Here is a 16,808-nt window from a genome sequence, read left to right on the forward strand (position 1 = left end):
ATGAAAAATTAAAACTTACTATAGTAGGATAAGCTAAAAAGCTCATATACAAAGAGCACCAGGATTATATTAAATATTGATCGAGTAAATAGTTTTTCCTATCTTAACAAATAATAATACATTGTGACTTTTTAGAAACCTATCTTTGTTTTTTCCTGAATTACAATGAAATTTGTAAACTATTTCAAAATCCACCTACCACTGAAATAGTTCTTTATAACACGGACACTTGACAGTCAGTATTAATTAATTAATGTATTATTATTCCAAGACCTCCCTTCTTTATTGGCTTTTACCTACTACCTAAAGCCAATCGCAATTTGAAAACAACCCTTTATCTTTTCTTTATTAATTTCCGAACTTTACCAAACACTAAATTAAGCCTAAGGGTTGTTTGGTTAAAGACATAATGAGAGATAGTTCCAACAAAAAATTTCAACACAAAAACAATAATAATATTTAGTTGGAGGACTAAATATAATAATATTCACATAATAATTAATGCAGTGTTTGATTGACATAAAATAAATTTATTCTTGCATAGCTGATGCAAAACTTACCAAGATCAAATGATTTTCGTATCTATATAGGCACTACCAATTAGTTGAGAATATGTGTATTCGAATATGTTTAGGTGATTATAAGTAGCTGAAAAGCTGTAAATGTCGAAAAATATTTGTAAGTGTTGAAATTGATTTTCTAAATAAATAGTTATATGCTTTGATAGAAGTCCTAAAGTTAATAATAAGTAGTTTTATTAAAAAGACTAAATACCCTTAAATATATATATATTTTTTATAAGTATCCTTGTAAAGAAAATGTGAACGACGAATATGGAGTGAACTTAAAGTTGGGTTTTACTTTGGCAATAGATATATTGAGAATTAAAAAAATTATTATGAATAAAATAATAAAAAGTTTGATCAAACTAAAAATGCTTATAAGCGAAAAGACATAAGTTGGGGATGACAATATGACTATCATTCTCTGTATAACAATCTCTATATTACTCTATCCAGTTCAAAATAAGTGCAACTTAACCTTTAGCACACTCCTAAAAAAATATAACTTCTAGAAAAAATAAGTATTTTGACTAAACTATACTTAATTAAATACGACCTAATTAATATAATTTATTGATTACATAAAAATTCATTTATCTAAATAGGGGTAAGTTTGAGTCAAAATAATCAATTCCTTTTTTATTATGTAAGTAAATACTTATTTTAAATCAAAATAAAAAGGCTAAATGGACCCTTACAATGAACCGGAGGTAGCCAGGGCGTAGCCAAGTGTAGCCAAGGGGGTTCGGATGAACCCCTGACAGAAAATTACAGTGTATATTAAAGGTTAAAATTATTTTTTATGTATATATGGTAGATGTTGAACCCCTTGGCTTATTCGTATGTTTACTTCTTCATATTTTTGAACCCCTTTACTAAAAATGGTGGCTCCGCCACTCGAGGTAGCAATGTATAACAAAAATCTTCATTATTTTTTACCTTACCGTATAAACAAATCCCTGCATTACAATATTGATGACACAACTAGCTTGTCAACCAAACAGCCCCCTAAAATAAACATAATAATTCAGCCGCACCAAACTCTTTTCCTCGTTTATATCGTCCATTGTGAAAACTGTAACGTCCACCAACTCCATTTCTCTTTCTCTCTGAAAAAAAAAAAATAATCAAGCATGGCTACCATTTCTAAACTCTCAAATCCATGCTTCAACTACTCTTCATCAGCTTCCTTTGGTAACAGATCTTCATCAGCACCTAAGTTTTTTATTGATCTACGCACCAGTAACAGTACCACATTTCATCACAGAGTCAATGACTCTAAGTTGTCCTTTGTTATCAACCCTTCTCTTAGAGGATCCTTGTGGTAAAATTTCTATTTCTTTATTCCTTGTTTTAAAACATGTGCAAGTTTTTGCGTTGCTACATGCATGCGAATTCAAAATTTCAAGAGCATGAGTTCATTATTAGTTACGGGGTTTTTTGATTTCTTTTACTTTTGGTTGGTTGCAGCTTAACGCCCATGTTATTTTTTTTTTGTCTTTTGGGACTTAATAAAGGGAAAAAAAAGTCATTAGACGTAATATAAAAAAAGAAACATGTTTTTTTTTACTTTTGGTAATTAAAAATTATAAAAGAAAAGGGATTTAGAATAATATAAAAAGAAAAGTTAAAAGGCTGTTGTGGGAAAAAAAAAAAGAGCATAAAACGTGTAGGAGCTCGAGTTCAATCCCGAGACCTTGTGGGAATAAACAGAGCCCCTAATTAGTGCTCCACTTAGCCTGATTTGTTTATGTGTTTATTCGATTAATATTAGATATATTTTTAGAATTATACACGTAATATATCGAGTTTAGTTGAGTTACCATGTGTTCACGTGACCCAAAAATTATACCTAAATCCGTCTCTGCTTACCGGATCAATCAAATTAGATTGGATTAAAAGCAAGAATATCAATTATACTGAGATAATAAATAAATATTAGTTGAGTGATCATCCGAGAAATCAACATTCATGGTTCGTTTGATTTGAAGACAAGTTATGGTGAGATTAATTATGTTCGGATTAGTTATACTGGGATAAGTTACGGTGGGATTAATTATCCTGATATTATTTCTTAGTGACTGATTGGTTTATTTTATTAAAAATAACATGCATTACATAATTTTTGAGAAAAAGTTGTTTGTTTACAAAATATCTCCACCTTATTTGTAAAAAAGGGGCTTGAAGGATTTCAGGTGTATTTTTGTCATTTTCAGGAATAACTAATTCTGATACGACTATTTCACCATCTGATTGGAATAACTTTTCGCACGATTAGTAGATTAGTAACCAAAACAGGGATAAAATAATATTAATTTTTTATCCTAGCACTATTTATATTTGTCCAGCCTACTAAACAACACTTAATAATATCTGACAACAATTGGCTTGTCAACCAAACAGCCCCAAAAATCAACGTAATAAAGTATAACAACCCACCAACCCATCACTTATAAACCCCATTTTCTCTGCTCATTTCTTTCTTGAGAAAAAAAAAATAAAAAATCAAAACCATGGCTACCATTTCTAAGCTCTCAAATCCATGCCTTAATTACTCTTCATCAACTTCATTTGGGACCAGATCTTCATCAACACCTAAATTTTTTATTGATCTTCGAACCAGTAACAATACCACCTTTCATCACAGAGTCTCTGGTTCTAAGTTGTCCTTTGTTATCAACCCTTCTAACAGAGGATCCTTGTGGTAAAGTTTCTCTTTTTATTATACACGTGCAGTTTTTGTTGTTGTAGAGTCAATCAAATTAGATTGAAGTTGGGGTTGACTGCTGTAACATAGCCATAATTTTCACGAAAAAAATATTAATATCTATTATATATATATATATAAATAAAAATCAAATGTGACCTTGTATACAGTGTAATTTTCTGGTTAAAGGGTTGGGTCCCTAGCTCTGTCCTTGGTTGGTTGGCTGGCTATATGCTTCGCTATTCATTTAGAGTTTCGTAAAAATTGGATTATTTTTATTTGTAAGTTAGGTTATTTTTATGTATCCTGCTAAAACCTTCCCTCTTTTTGTTTGAATTTTGGATCCTATGTTTTACATGTAGGTGAAGTTTCATTTGGTGTTACTTGTTTTATTTTATTTATTGTTGTCCGTTTCTGTTTTCTATATTTCGGATTTGATCCCTGTTATATTTCTTTTTACAAGCTTCAGCATTTTCCTGACAATTTTTATTTAAGGGTGCTTAAACGGGAAAAGCTAGTGGAATAGTTTGTTTATTTTTCACTAAAGCTAAATTCTTGATTGCTTAGAGCTCATTTTAAGCCAAAAAGTGATTTTGCTCTTGAAAAAAGGAAAGGGACGTTCTGAGGTTTGGGGTTGGCCTGGTGGTAATTGGCTTGAGCCTTGGGGTGCTCCCTTTCAAGGTCTCAAGTTCGAAACCCACTGGGTGCAAACAATTTCTGAGGGCCATCGGACTGGGGTAAAACCCTGAATTACCCGTGGTGCACTTGCGGGAAACTCCTTGCCGAGGGCCTGTGCACCCCCGGGATTAGTCGGGGCTCAAAGAGACCCGGACACCCGGTGCTTAATCAAAAAAAAAAAAAAAAAAAAAAAAGGAAAGGGACGTTCTTTTTTTTTTTTTTTTAATCTTAGATCCATCAGAACTCAAAACTTGGCGATAGTAGTACTTGAATGAATGACCCCTCAAACTCTTTTGTTGTATCCCTTCTACTTATACTTAGCCTAATTTTTTACAATAACAACAACAACAACATCATAAGTCATATTTCAAAAGTTTGCATGTACCTTTCCAAGTCCTATATGCTTTTGCAAGACAAACATATTTTAGTAATTTCTGATCTGCTTCAAATGATGGCTAAATCTTTTAAGTATGATTTACTTGCTAATTAGTTCTCTACGTGAAATGGACCTTAATAGAGCAAAAGCTAGTGGATTCATATAGCTAACCCCTTATGATGTGGTTGATTCGTTAGTTGAATTAATTGTCTATGCCATTCGTTTAAATTCACTGATCCAGCTATCAAGTTTATGTGGCAGCTGTTCTAGGTATATTTGTCTTATTCTTGCTTTCAAAACTTTGTTGTCAGCCAATATTTTGTAGCTGATTAGGATGTTTAAAGTAAAAGGGATTAAATTCTGTAAACTTGTGGCCTGTAATTTGTGTAAGATTGGAAGTTAATATTAACCCCAGTGGTCAATATTTACACATAGAAGATAGTGAAACTGACTTCTTTATGTACAAATATAACAGTTCTCGCAATTGTTGGGATAGGAAATTGATGACATTTCTTTTTCGTATAATGTGGGTAGTAAAGGTTCGTACCCTTATTTTATCTGGTCAACAATGTAAGTGTTTAAAACAGCTAATAGTATCATGGATATAACTATCGAATATCAGGGTTTTCAATTTTTTGCCACAGTTTGTCTTTCTATCGCATGTTATAGATTTCTACTGGCAAAAAATGGATAATATTAACGATCAATTTGTTTGGCAGTGTCAAATGCTCCCAAACTGATGGAAATGGAAGCTCAGTGAAGAGAACAACTCTCCATGATCTCTATGAGAGGCAAGGCCAAAGCCCATGGTACGACAATCTATGTCGTCCTGTTACAGATCTGATTCCATTGATTGAGAGTGGTGTTAGAGGTGTAACCAGCAATCCTGCGGTAAACTATTCCTTACTGAACCCTTCTGCTGTAGGGATAGGGAACCTGTTGTCATTAATATTTTGTTTACCTATAGATAAAATATGTGACTGCTGAAGATTTATTTAGATAAAATTTCTACAGTTTCTAGTTTCTACTTGTTATTCTACAAGACGCTCAACTTACCTAACTGTTAGCTTGGTGATTGCAGATTTTCCAGAAAGCTATATCAACATCAAATGCTTACAATGATCAGTTTAGGTAAATCTAGCCTTTGAAATGTTTGTGATTATTGTTTGATTTAATTTGAATGTCAAAATTGAAGAGCAAATGAGGAGAGGAGACACAGAATGAGGAAAGTTATGAGTGTTGGATCTTGGGAAAGTATGATGGACGTTTCTTTTTGTCCAAATGGGTGTTGTAACTTGTTTGGTCAAGTATTCATACAAAGATTGGGTTTGGTACGAGCGTTCCATCCTCTGGCTCATGCCTGGAGCTTTATGATGGGCACCTGGGTATAATATCAATGCGCCATTGTCGATGTTAATCACATAGTATTAGTGTTTCATGGCCTTGCAATTATGTAGGATTTTTTTTTGTTTTTTCTTTCAACAACGTATTACCGGAAATGAATATACAATTTTCTTTCACGTTGCGTCTAGACCTGTTTGTTTTCCCTGTTTTGCACTCTGCTTATCTTCATTCACTGCTCTTTACAGGGAACTTGTACAAGCTGGAAAAGATATAGACAGTGTGTACTGGGAACTTGTGGTAAAGGACATCCAAGATGCATGCAAACTCTTTGAGACAATCTACGATAAAACAGATGGTGGCGATGGGTACGTTTCTGTTGAAGTCTCACCTAAACTTGCTGATGATACAGAGGGCACTATAGAGGCTGCAAAGTGGCTTCATAAGAAGGTTGAACGTTCCAATGTGTATATAAAAATTCCTGCTACTGCTCCATGCCTTCCTTCCATCAAGGAAGTCATTTCACTCGGAATAAGTGTCAATGTCACGGTAAGTTGATTCCTTGTTGCCTTTATTGACAACTTGTCGCTTCATGCCTGAGATTGAAGGTGTCTTCTGGTGCTTTAAAGAGATATTTGCATAGCACTTGATTAGTGAATGCTGATAAAGAGAATTATATTGTTGCTGTTTAAAGAACCTTCATTATTTTTATTTCATTTTTATGTTTCATGCGATTCTTCTTCCATTGCCTTTTTGTATTTTATTGGTTTGTTGAATACTGAAGTGGATCCTATGTGCATGCGCAGCTTATCTTCTCTCTTGCAAGATATGAAGCAGTCATTGATGCTTACCTCGATGGCCTTGAGGCCTCTGGGCTAAGTGATCTCTCCAGAGTCACAAGTGTTGCTTCATTTTTCGTCAGCCGAGTTGACACACTTGTCGACAAGATGCTTGAGAAAATCGGAACTCCAGAGGCTCTTGATCTTCGTGGGAAGGTACCTACTACATGTTTGAACTTTTCTACTACTTTTTAGGATGTTAGAGAAATACAAGTTTCGGATAACCTTATGTTGTTGTGCTTTCATTACAGGCTGCAAATGCGCAGGCAGCTCTGGCTTACAAGCTTTACCAGAAGAAATTTTCTGGTCCCAGATGGGAGGCTTTGGTAAAGAAAGGTGCCAAGAAACAGAGGGTATTGTGGGCCTCAACTAGTGTTAAGAACCCAGCATATCCCGACACTTTATATGTGGATCCTCTCATTGGACCTGACACAGTGAGTCATCTTCTCACCTTCTTTGTTTGTGGTCCTGTAGAAGACATCAAATCACTTTTCTTGAATTGGCCTCTAATGCAATAATATTACTTGGGGGCATTGCACAAATGACCCTTTTTGAGGCCACTATTTAAATTCTATTTCTCTCTAGCCTGTCAGGCTATATTTATCTGCGAAAAGAGTAATTTATCCTACTACTTTTAAAGGGGAAATAATACCCTTCAGGCTAAGGGGGAGAAAAATAAAGAGTGGCCTCAGGAAAGACCAAGTGGTGCGGATGGTACATCTTCTCACCTTCTTGTTTGTGGTGATTTTGATCAATGCCTTGTGGAAGACATCAAATCACTTTTCTTGAATTGGCCTCTAATGAAGTACTCTATTCGGGGAGGCATTTGCAAAAATAGCCCTTTTTTAGGCCACTATTTAAATTATGTCTCCCATTAGCCTAGCGAAACACCACCAATCCCCCCCCCCCCGGGGGGGGGGGGGTGGCGCAAATGGGGGAGAACTTAAAAGAATGGCCTCAGCAGAAGGCCATACTGTGCGAATAATCCTTATTACTCTGTGTTTGCATGATGGTTGACCTCTAATTAAAATGTATGCTAGGTTTCAACGATGCCCGATCAAGCTCTTCAAGCATTTATTGATCACGGTTCTGTTGCAAGGACGATTGATGCAAACGTATCTGAAGCTGAAGGTATCTACAGTGCCCTCGAGAAGTTGGGCATTGACTGGAGCTTTGTTGGGTCTCAGCTCGAATTGGAGGGTGTGGATTCCTTCAAGAAGGCTTTTGATAGCTTGATTGACAGTCTGCAGGAGAAGGCAAACACCCTCAAGTTAGTGAACCTGTAAAACAAGTTTAGTTTGCTAGGAGATTAATGACTGAATAAATGATAAGTCTTGTTGACTTGAGTTTTCTGCACTGTAATGTATAATCTTGAGGATATTTGGCGGTAATACTTTTCTTGATAAGAAATTTGATATTGGTTTGTATTACGTGGTTTTCAACATTCTTGATTGCTCCAGGTGCAGGATTTGAAAATCCCAGATTGGTATCGTACAAATACTCTGAAAGCTCAATTAAAGTTTGAGACAAGTAGTTCATTATATAAAACGGGGAAAAGGGTCAAAATCATCCCTCCATATTTTATATGATATTTCTTAGTTTTATTCCATCATATTATGCTTTGGGGGTTGTTCATACCTTCTCTTTTGGCAAATCATTCTGTGTTTGCCCTTGACTCTTATGGAATTCAAAGTTAAAAGTGTAACGGAGAATAATTTTACGTGGTCGAAGATAAATGGGTAAATTTGGACCTTTTTTCTTTGAAGCATTTTGAGACATGAAATTTATTCACTTTATACGGATCAAAGGTAAATTAGTAAGGGTATGAATGGTGTCCGTATAATAGAGGATGAAATTACTGTATTTCGTATAGTAACTGATGACTTTGGACACTTTCCCTGTGAAACTAGAAACTGTGGCTGAATTGGGTATATATTTCTATTATTCTCCTAAATATACATTTTTATGTAAATGTTTGCTGATAAGTTCATAGCATCACTTTGTAGATGTAAGTGCAATAACTTTTAAAAGGTTGTCATTAAGAGTCAAACAATCAGCTATGCCTCAATCCAAAACTGATGCTTACTATATGAATATAATAAATACCATGTCGTTCTATTTGGATTCTGTTCGCTCAAATACTCTTTCTTTTTTTCAAGGCAAATTATAGGTTGGTTTTGCCAATCTTAGTCTTGTGCTGACACTAACACAACTTTCTCATTAGATTTTTTTATAAAGGAACTTTCGCAAATATGATATGCATCTATTGGTCAAATACCAATTACTGTTAGTCCAACACAACTTTTGAGCTGGGAATGGTTTGCACATTAAATCATGGGAAAAGGGGCAAATATACCCCTCAACTATAGGATATCGAGCAAATATACCCTTCGTTAAAAAAAAGGAGGATTTATGCTCTCGCCGTTAATGAAAAGGGGCATATATACCCCTCAACTATAGGATATGGAGCAAATATACCCTTCGTTACAAAATTGGTGTATATATACCCCTGCCGTTATAAAATGGTGCAAATATACCCCTGTCGTTTTAAAATGGTGCAAATATACCTTTTTCACCGACGATTTTTTTTTAAAAAAATATTTAGGTTATTTTTTAATTAAAAAATATCACGTGACTTTAAAAAAAGTCTACCCATTTTTTTGTGTAGACATACTTTTCTAAGGCCACATAGTAATTTTGTTTTTGATAGGTGGGGTCTGTTCGTTTAAAAAAAAATATCTCCGTGACTTTAAAAAAATAAGTCTACCCATTTTTTTTTTAAAATAAGTCTACCCTTTTCACTGACGGATTTTAAAAAAAATATTTAGGTTATTTTTTAATTAAAAAATATCACGTGACTTTAAAAAAAAGTCTACCCATTTGTTTGTGTAGACATACTTTTCTAAGGCCACATAGTAATTTTTTTTATAGGTGGGGTCTGTTCGTTTAAAAAAAATATCTCCGTGACTTTAAAAAAAATAAGTCTACCCATTTTAAAAAAAAATAAGTCTACCCTTTTCACTGACGGATTTAAAAAAAAATATTTAGGTTATTTTTTAATTAAAAAATATCACGTGACTTTAAAAAAAAGTCTACCCGTTTTTTTGCATAGACATACTTTTCTAAGACCACATAGTAATTTTTTTTTATAGGTGGGGTCTGTTCATTTAAAAAAAATATCTCCGTGACTTTAAAAAAAAAAATCAACCCTTTTCACTGACGGATTTAAAAAAAAAATATTTAGGTTATTTTTTAATTAAAAAATATCACCTGACTTTAAAAAAAATCTACCCATTTTTTTGCGTAGACATACTTTTCTAAGGTCATATAGTAATTTGTTTTTGATGGGTAAGGTCTGGTTCTTTTAAAAAAAATATCTCCGTGACTTTAAAAAAAATAAGTCTACCCATTTTAAAAAAAAATAAGTCTACCCTTTTCACTGACAGATTTTAAAAAAAAAATATTTAGGTTATTTTTTAATTAAAAAATATCACGTGACTTTAAAAAAAAGTCTACCCGTTTTTTTGCATAGACATACTTTTCTAAGACCACATAGTAATTTTTTTTTATAGGTGGGGTCTGTTCATTTAAAAAAAATATCTCCGTGACTTTAAAAAAAAAATCAACCCTTTTCACTGACGGATTTTAAAAAAAAATATTTAGGTTATTTTTTAATTAAAAAATATCACCTGACTTCAAAAAAAATCTACCCATTTTTTTGCGTAGACATACTTTTCTAAGGTCATATAGTAATTTGTTTTTGATGGGTAAGGTCTGATTCTTTTAAAAAAATGAGTAGACTTATTTTTTTTAAAGTCACGGAGATATTTTTTTAAACGAACAGACCCACCTATCAAAAGAAAAAATTACTATGTGACCTTAGAAAAATATGTCTACACAAAAAAATGGGTAAACTTTTTTTTAAAGTCACGTGATATTTTTTAATTAAAAAATAACCTAAATTTAAAAAAAAAAAATCGTCGGTGAAAAAGGTATATTTGCACCATTTTAAAACGACAGGGGTATATTTGCACCAATTTTGTAACGAGGGGTATATTTGCTCCATATCCTATAGTTGAGGGGTATATATGCCTCTTTTCATTAACGGCGAGGGCATAAATCCTCCTTTTTTTTAACGGAGGATATATTTGCTCCATATCCTATAGTTGAGGGGTATATTTGCCCCTTTGCCCTTAAATCATTCACAAATACGAGAGGTGACTGAGAGCATACACGTATCACGATCTTAAATTAGTGGGTATAAAAATTGTTTCGCGAAAATATGTTTAAGCTTAATTAGCACATATCAAGATATCATGGAGGATTATGGAGAGAGATGATTGGAACTCAAGACGTTCGAATTTGAGTTATCGGAGTGAAGAACTTTCTCATACTAATCATTGTGAATGCATACTAATCAGAAGTTAGAACAGTGAGCTACCGCTACCGATGATCAAATTTGAACGACGACGACAACAATATACCTAGTATAATCCACTTGTGGCTAAATTAAAATGGATCACATATATTCATGCTTTCTGCCATCTTCTTCAATCTTCGCCCCTTTCCCTTTTTCATCCGATTTCTATTCTCTTTCTTTCATACTTTTAATTTTGTACCTTGTACCTCGACAAGGTACAAAATGACTTAGCTGATCGGGCAGAGATTATACGCCACGTGTTAACGTGATAGTTACATGTCGGTTATATTAATGCTCTTCCACAAATATTTTTACTCATGTTACATATATATATATATATATATATATATATGTGTCCAAAAAAAAAAGGGGGAATTATAGATAGAGAAGCTTTAAAAGGGTAAGATGGTCAAATGAACATCATAAATAAAGAAGAAAAAAATCTGAGGCCGTTATTTTCTTTCCCGCGAAGCTATCCTTCATACCCATTTCATCTAGAACCTTCTCTCTCTCCCTCACTATATCTGAAAACATCAGGTTTTAGTTAGAGCAGATTTTACTAAAATGACGACAGCGTCCTTTTCATCATTAGGATCATTCCCACGTACCCAAAATTCATCAATATTTACCAAGACTTCTTCATCCACGGTAACATATTCTTTTTTTTACTTTTCAATTTCACCCCTTTTGGAATTTTCAATTTCTCATTATGCTTAAAATGTACTACCTCCGTCCCAATTTATATGACGGTGTTTGACTAGGCCCATTTGGCCATAGATTTTGAAGTTGAAACTTGGAACTTTCAAAATTTTGAAGTTGTGTTTGGATATGCATTTTTACTTGGGCAAAAAAAAAATTAAAGTTTTGTGAGTGCGAAGTCCAAAAAACCCAAAACTGGTCTGGAGCAGTTTTTGGATTTTGAAAATTTTTCGAAGACAATCCAAAATCTCTGGCCAAAAGCTAGCAAAGTTTAAGAAAGAAAGGAAAGACTTCTAAATTTTGTGGTGTAAAACAAGCCAAAGAAATTTTTGTGGTTAGAAAGGGTAAAATGAGAATTTTAGAGTTAAATTATTGTTGCTAAATATAGGTGTCATTCGTTTTGGTAGCGACTAAAAAGGAAAGATTGTCATATAAATTGGGCCGGAGGGAGTAATAATTTATGGGTTTTACTAGTTGGGGCAACGGTAAATTGTATGTACTATTGGCTTACTTTTCAATTTCACCCCTTTTGGAAGTTTTTTTTTTTACGTGGAATTTTGAATTTCTTATTATGCTTAAAATGTACTAATAATTTTCCGTGTTTTTTATTAGTTGGGGCAACGGCAGATTGTATGTATGTCAGTTACTGAACCCAGTGTAGACTTATCCAGTTCCTCTGGTTGGTAATGTTTTTAAGTTTTTGTGGTTTTTATTTCTTCATTTTATATTGTGAAATTTAATTCGATTTTCTTTTAACTGGACTTAGATGCTACTGAAAGCTTGGATTGTCGAGTGGTAGTAGATCGAAGGCAAGTTTTGCTGTCATCCGTGGGATTTTTAGCAGCATCGATTTGTAATGCTAGAAAGGCAGCAGCTGAATTTGCTGACAGTAATATCTACTCCTATTGACATTTTATTTCTGTTGTTACACGGGATGTATAATGATGGGTTTAACCTTTAAGGTTATTAGATTTAATGATTTTGTTGAAATTTTAGTGATTTTTTTTACGTATACAGTCAAAACCTCTCTGTAGCAGCATCGTTTTGTCCCGATATTTTTTGGCTGCTATAGCGAAATACTGGTATAGAAAAAGTATAAAATAGCATAGGATGAAAGAGCAGTTCCATAGAAAACATTGCTGTTTTAGCGAAATGTTGTTATAGAGAAGTCTGACTGGATATCTATGTTTCCTGTCAAAAATACTGGTTTTAATGAACCCATTGACTAGGGCTGCATACGCTTCGGCATATTATCAATACTGCTTAAGGTTCCTAAGGACCTACTAGCAAGCCCATTTCATTTATTGGCTGGGAAACTTGTTGACAGTGATCAATCTATTAATCTACTATGTCTCATCAGTCATCACCAAACTCAACTAGTTTGATGATGTGGGACGTGACGACTCAGAGGGGGATGGACTCTATTTCGATGGGTTCAACTGAACCAATATTTTTTGAAACACAGTATGGCATATGTGAAAACACACAAAAATTTCAACAGATATTAAAATATGAATCCATAATCCCAAAAGTACATCGAGTTCAGTGCTAAGAGTTGAAGAATACCTTAAAGGTTGAACAACATCAAGTTTTTGTTGGGTGCTCCTTATACTTTTGCTGTTAAGATTACAATTCAGCTTCAGTTGAAGCTGAATTTTACTGTGAATACAGGTTGTTACCGATATCAAAAAACAATAAATGGAATTTTAAGTTGAGGGTAAGCCGTTGAAATAGATTCTCCTTTCTCCCTTTCCAATTGTACATATTGCTATGGGAGAGCAAGAAACCTGGCTTTGCATGGATTTGTAACTACTCCTGATTTAAGATGCTCTAAAGATGTTTTACTTTTTCCTTTTTCTTTCGCTTCACCTCACAACTTATTCGTCTTGTAGATTGGCCATTACTAACTTATATGGTTTTGTATTGTAGATCTAGAATGCTAGTCCTTTTGATGTTGCCGTTACATCGATAATAGTGCTTATTTTGTACTCCCTCTGTCCCAATTAAATGTCACTTTTCATTTTTCGAGATTCAAACTATATAAACTTTGACCAATATTTTATATTGTATTTTTTCATCATACTGACATGAGAAAATTGCAACTTATAGTACTTTCGTATAGTTTCGAATATGTAAATTTTAATTTTATAGTATTAAGTTGATCTAATCAAATTTAGCTTCAAACATTAGTCAAATTGACTCTCGGGAAGCGAAAGGTGCCACATATATTGGGATTTTTTAATTACAAATAAAAAGACAATTCTCCCCTCAAATATGAATACTAGATTGGAGGTTTATAAAGCCCCGTATCAGATTTGAACCGATGACTTACGCCTTACCATGGCGTTGCTACCACTGAGTTAAAAGGAATTTTCTTATTTAATTCCGAGTAGCTTGACATTCTATGATTGTCCTTAAGAAAGAACTGGGACATTTTGGCTGTAAATTTGTTTTGGGTTGGGGGGGGGGGGGGGGGGTTGTTAGATATTGCTCCAGAAACTGATTCTTTGATTACTTTCTGGATATACAGTGCCTGCATTGAGAGGAAAGGACTATGGGAAGACAAAGATGAGCTATCCTGACTACACTGAAACTCAATCAGGTCTCCAGTATAAGGTCACTAATATGAGCTATACATAAGGAACTTTATTTTTTTTTTTAATTCTATAGGTTGCCCTGGATTTTGATTGAGTCTTGACAAACATGCAGGATTTGAGAGTTGGAAGTGGCTCCACTCCGAAGATCGGAGAGACAGTGGTGGTAAGCCTCTGATGGCCCACTCAAATTTATCTCTTGCATGGTTTTTTTTTTTTTTTTTTTTTTTTTTTTTGTGTTTCAATGTCTGGTTTTAGCGAGAATGATTGCATAAAACATTAAGGTTTATTAATCAATTGACTTGGCGGAGTCCTTAAAGCTGGTCCAAACAAGTTTCTTATTGTCTTTAATAAACGTTTGGCATTTAAATGGAATTTTTGGATAAGTCATTATCTAGTGTTTTCATTGGATTAATACTTCTAAGGAAGCAATTGAGACAGCTGTGGTTCCAAGCTTACGTTAATCTGAGGATCATTTGGAGTCAATGCATTTTTTTCTTCTATTGGATGCTTTAATTTATGATCTTTAACAACTGAATTTAGGTTGACTGGGATGGTTACACAATAGGTTATTATGGTCGGATATTTGAAGCTCGTAACAAGACAAAAGGTGGTTCGTTTGAGGTATTAATCCAGATTGATGTGGTTAAATTATGGATTATTGCACAGTTTTGGGAACAATATTGGTAATACTATATGGTCTAATGTTTGTCATGGTTCATTATGCTGCAGGGGGATGATAAGGACTTCTTCAAATTCAGAGTAGGATCTCAAGAGGTGAGTTTTTGACTTTTTTCGACAACCATCTGATGCTCTCCAGACAATGCTGATTTAATAGTAGTGCTATATGCCTAAATTTCGTCTGTTCATTAGTCATGCATCTGGTGACGTCATAAATGAGGACAATCAAATTATACTGATTCCACCAAACTTGTCTATTACGCTTGTCCTTTTTCCTGGTACTTTTTGAGGCTGTGAGAAAGGTTTCCAACAGAGTTGCTGTTTATCATATGTTCAGGTCATTCCGGCATTCGAGGAAGCTATTACTGGCATGGCACTTGGTGGTATCAGAAGGTGATATAGCTCTATGTAACTAAGAACAGCTCCACTTACCTTTAGTTCATCATTGTATCCACGAGTTTTGGCTTTTTCTGCCTCTGAAAATACCGAGTGTCAAAAATCCACCTCGCCCCTTGAAACTGGGGTATCATTGTTGGGATTTTGACATTGATAGTCTTAGAGGCAGAGGTTTGAAGCTTATGGGTTCTGGATTCTAATATTTTTAAGTTATTGGTTCTAAATTACTTCCTCCGTCCCAATTTACGTGATATAGTTTGATTAGGCACGGAGTTTAAGAAAGAAAGAAGGACTTTTGAAACTTGTGGTCTAAAACAAGCCATATATATTTGTGTGGCTGTAAATCATTTCATTAAGGGTAAAAGAGGAAGTTTTAAGTTAAATTATTTCTAAACATAGAAATGTATCATTCTTTTTGGGACGGACTAAAAAGGAAAGTGTATCACATAAGTTGGGACATAGGGAGTAATAGTTTGTACATACTCAATGGATTTTTAAGACAATGCAAAGTTTGAACCAAAGCTACTGGTCCAGCAACCAACACTCTAAATTCACCCTTGGATAATCTTACTGATAGCTCATCGTGAATGTTTCTATATTCTCGTAAATATGGGCTCAACTTGAATACAGTTACCTGATGAGCAGAAGTGCCTTAAAGAGCGGTAGTTGAGTCTTCACAGGTGATGTTGATCTTTTATCTATATGGTCAATGTGGTCTCTCTTTGCATGCTAGATTTGATCTTCGTCAACTGATAGTGTTACTAATTTAGGGGGATTTCGGATTAGCTAATTTTTCCCCATCAATGTTGAGTTTCCTGGTATTGGGGCGTGACAACAATGTCGCATCTCGTTGTCGATTCTACTACATGGCTTCTGTATTACTATCTTTGCAATGAGGAAAATATCGTGTATTCTCTATTTCATTTTCTCCTTGGAATAGTGCAGAATCATAGTTCCTCCGGAGCTGGGATACCCTGATAATGACTATAACAAGAAAGGTCCAAGACCAACGACATTTTCGGTAATCTCAATTCCTTTTATATCTGTGTTCTATGGCGCACAGATCCTTTTTTCTTCAAAAGTTTGATTCTTATATTTTTACAGGGACAAAGAGCTTTGGATTTTGTGCTAAGGAACCAAGGATTGATTGATAAGACACTCCTGTTTGATATTGAGCTCATCAAAATCGTACCAAATTAAAGTTCCTTTTTGTTCAATTTTCGCCAAGGCACCCTATATAGCTGCAAGATTAACTTCCACGTGGATGAAGGGAATACCATCCTAATGAAAGACTGATTCGTTCCTTATAGAGGTTTAAGTTTTTATTTTCTCGTCTGAACACATCATATTGTTGATAGATTCATTTTGGAAAGCACTGTGATAACAATATGGTGTCTGGGTCATGTTGATGTAAAATCACTTGTGTTAATAGATTTTTGACTATTTCTTGAGAAAGTGATGTTTCAGGATATCTTCTTCTCTGGTTTGTGAATAAGATTGTTGATTACTGTGTA

At 34.1% G+C, this 16,808-nt stretch overlaps 2 protein-coding genes across 4 annotated transcripts; both read left to right on the forward strand.

The window, feature by feature from the left end:
• The first annotated feature begins 1,647 nt into the window (after positions 1-1,647).
• LOC132613883 (uncharacterized) lies at positions 1,648-7,934 on the forward strand. 2 transcript variants are annotated; one of them, XM_060328173.1, is made up of 7 exons: positions 1,648-1,887; positions 5,044-5,215; positions 5,406-5,455; positions 5,914-6,214; positions 6,472-6,660; positions 6,756-6,938; positions 7,545-7,934. In XM_060328173.1, the coding sequence occupies exons 1-7, from the start codon at positions 1,697-1,699 to the stop codon at positions 7,788-7,790; spliced, it is 1,332 nt and encodes a 443-aa protein (XP_060184156.1). In that variant the 5' UTR covers positions 1,648-1,696; the 3' UTR covers positions 7,791-7,934. The 2 variants fall into 2 exon arrangements, with proteins under 2 accessions (XP_060184156.1, XP_060184154.1); XM_060328171.1 differs by lacking the exon at positions 1,648-1,887 and adding an exon at positions 2,986-3,267.
• A 3,433-nt stretch (positions 7,935-11,367) lies between these two features.
• LOC132614547 (peptidyl-prolyl cis-trans isomerase FKBP19, chloroplastic) lies at positions 11,368-16,808 on the forward strand. Of its 2 annotated transcripts, XR_009572336.1 has the most exons (11): positions 11,368-11,572; positions 12,236-12,302; positions 12,390-12,512; positions 14,154-14,239; positions 14,333-14,383; positions 14,761-14,841; positions 14,950-14,994; positions 15,236-15,291; positions 15,925-15,974; positions 16,240-16,315; positions 16,399-16,414. XR_009572336.1 is itself a non-coding variant. In XM_060329016.1 (10 exons), exons 1-10 carry the CDS (start codon positions 11,489-11,491, stop codon positions 16,492-16,494), a joined length of 765 nt encoding a protein of 254 aa, XP_060184999.1. In that variant the 5' UTR covers positions 11,372-11,488; the 3' UTR covers positions 16,495-16,808. The 2 variants fall into 2 exon arrangements, 1 of the variants encoding a protein (XP_060184999.1); XM_060329016.1 differs by lacking the exon at positions 15,925-15,974 and having other exon boundaries at positions 11,372-11,572; positions 16,399-16,808.

This window comes from Lycium barbarum, chromosome 10 (assembly GCF_019175385.1).
Source record: "Lycium barbarum isolate Lr01 chromosome 10, ASM1917538v2, whole genome shotgun sequence".
In the NCBI taxonomy this organism is placed as follows: Eukaryota; Viridiplantae; Streptophyta; class Magnoliopsida; order Solanales; family Solanaceae; genus Lycium; species Lycium barbarum.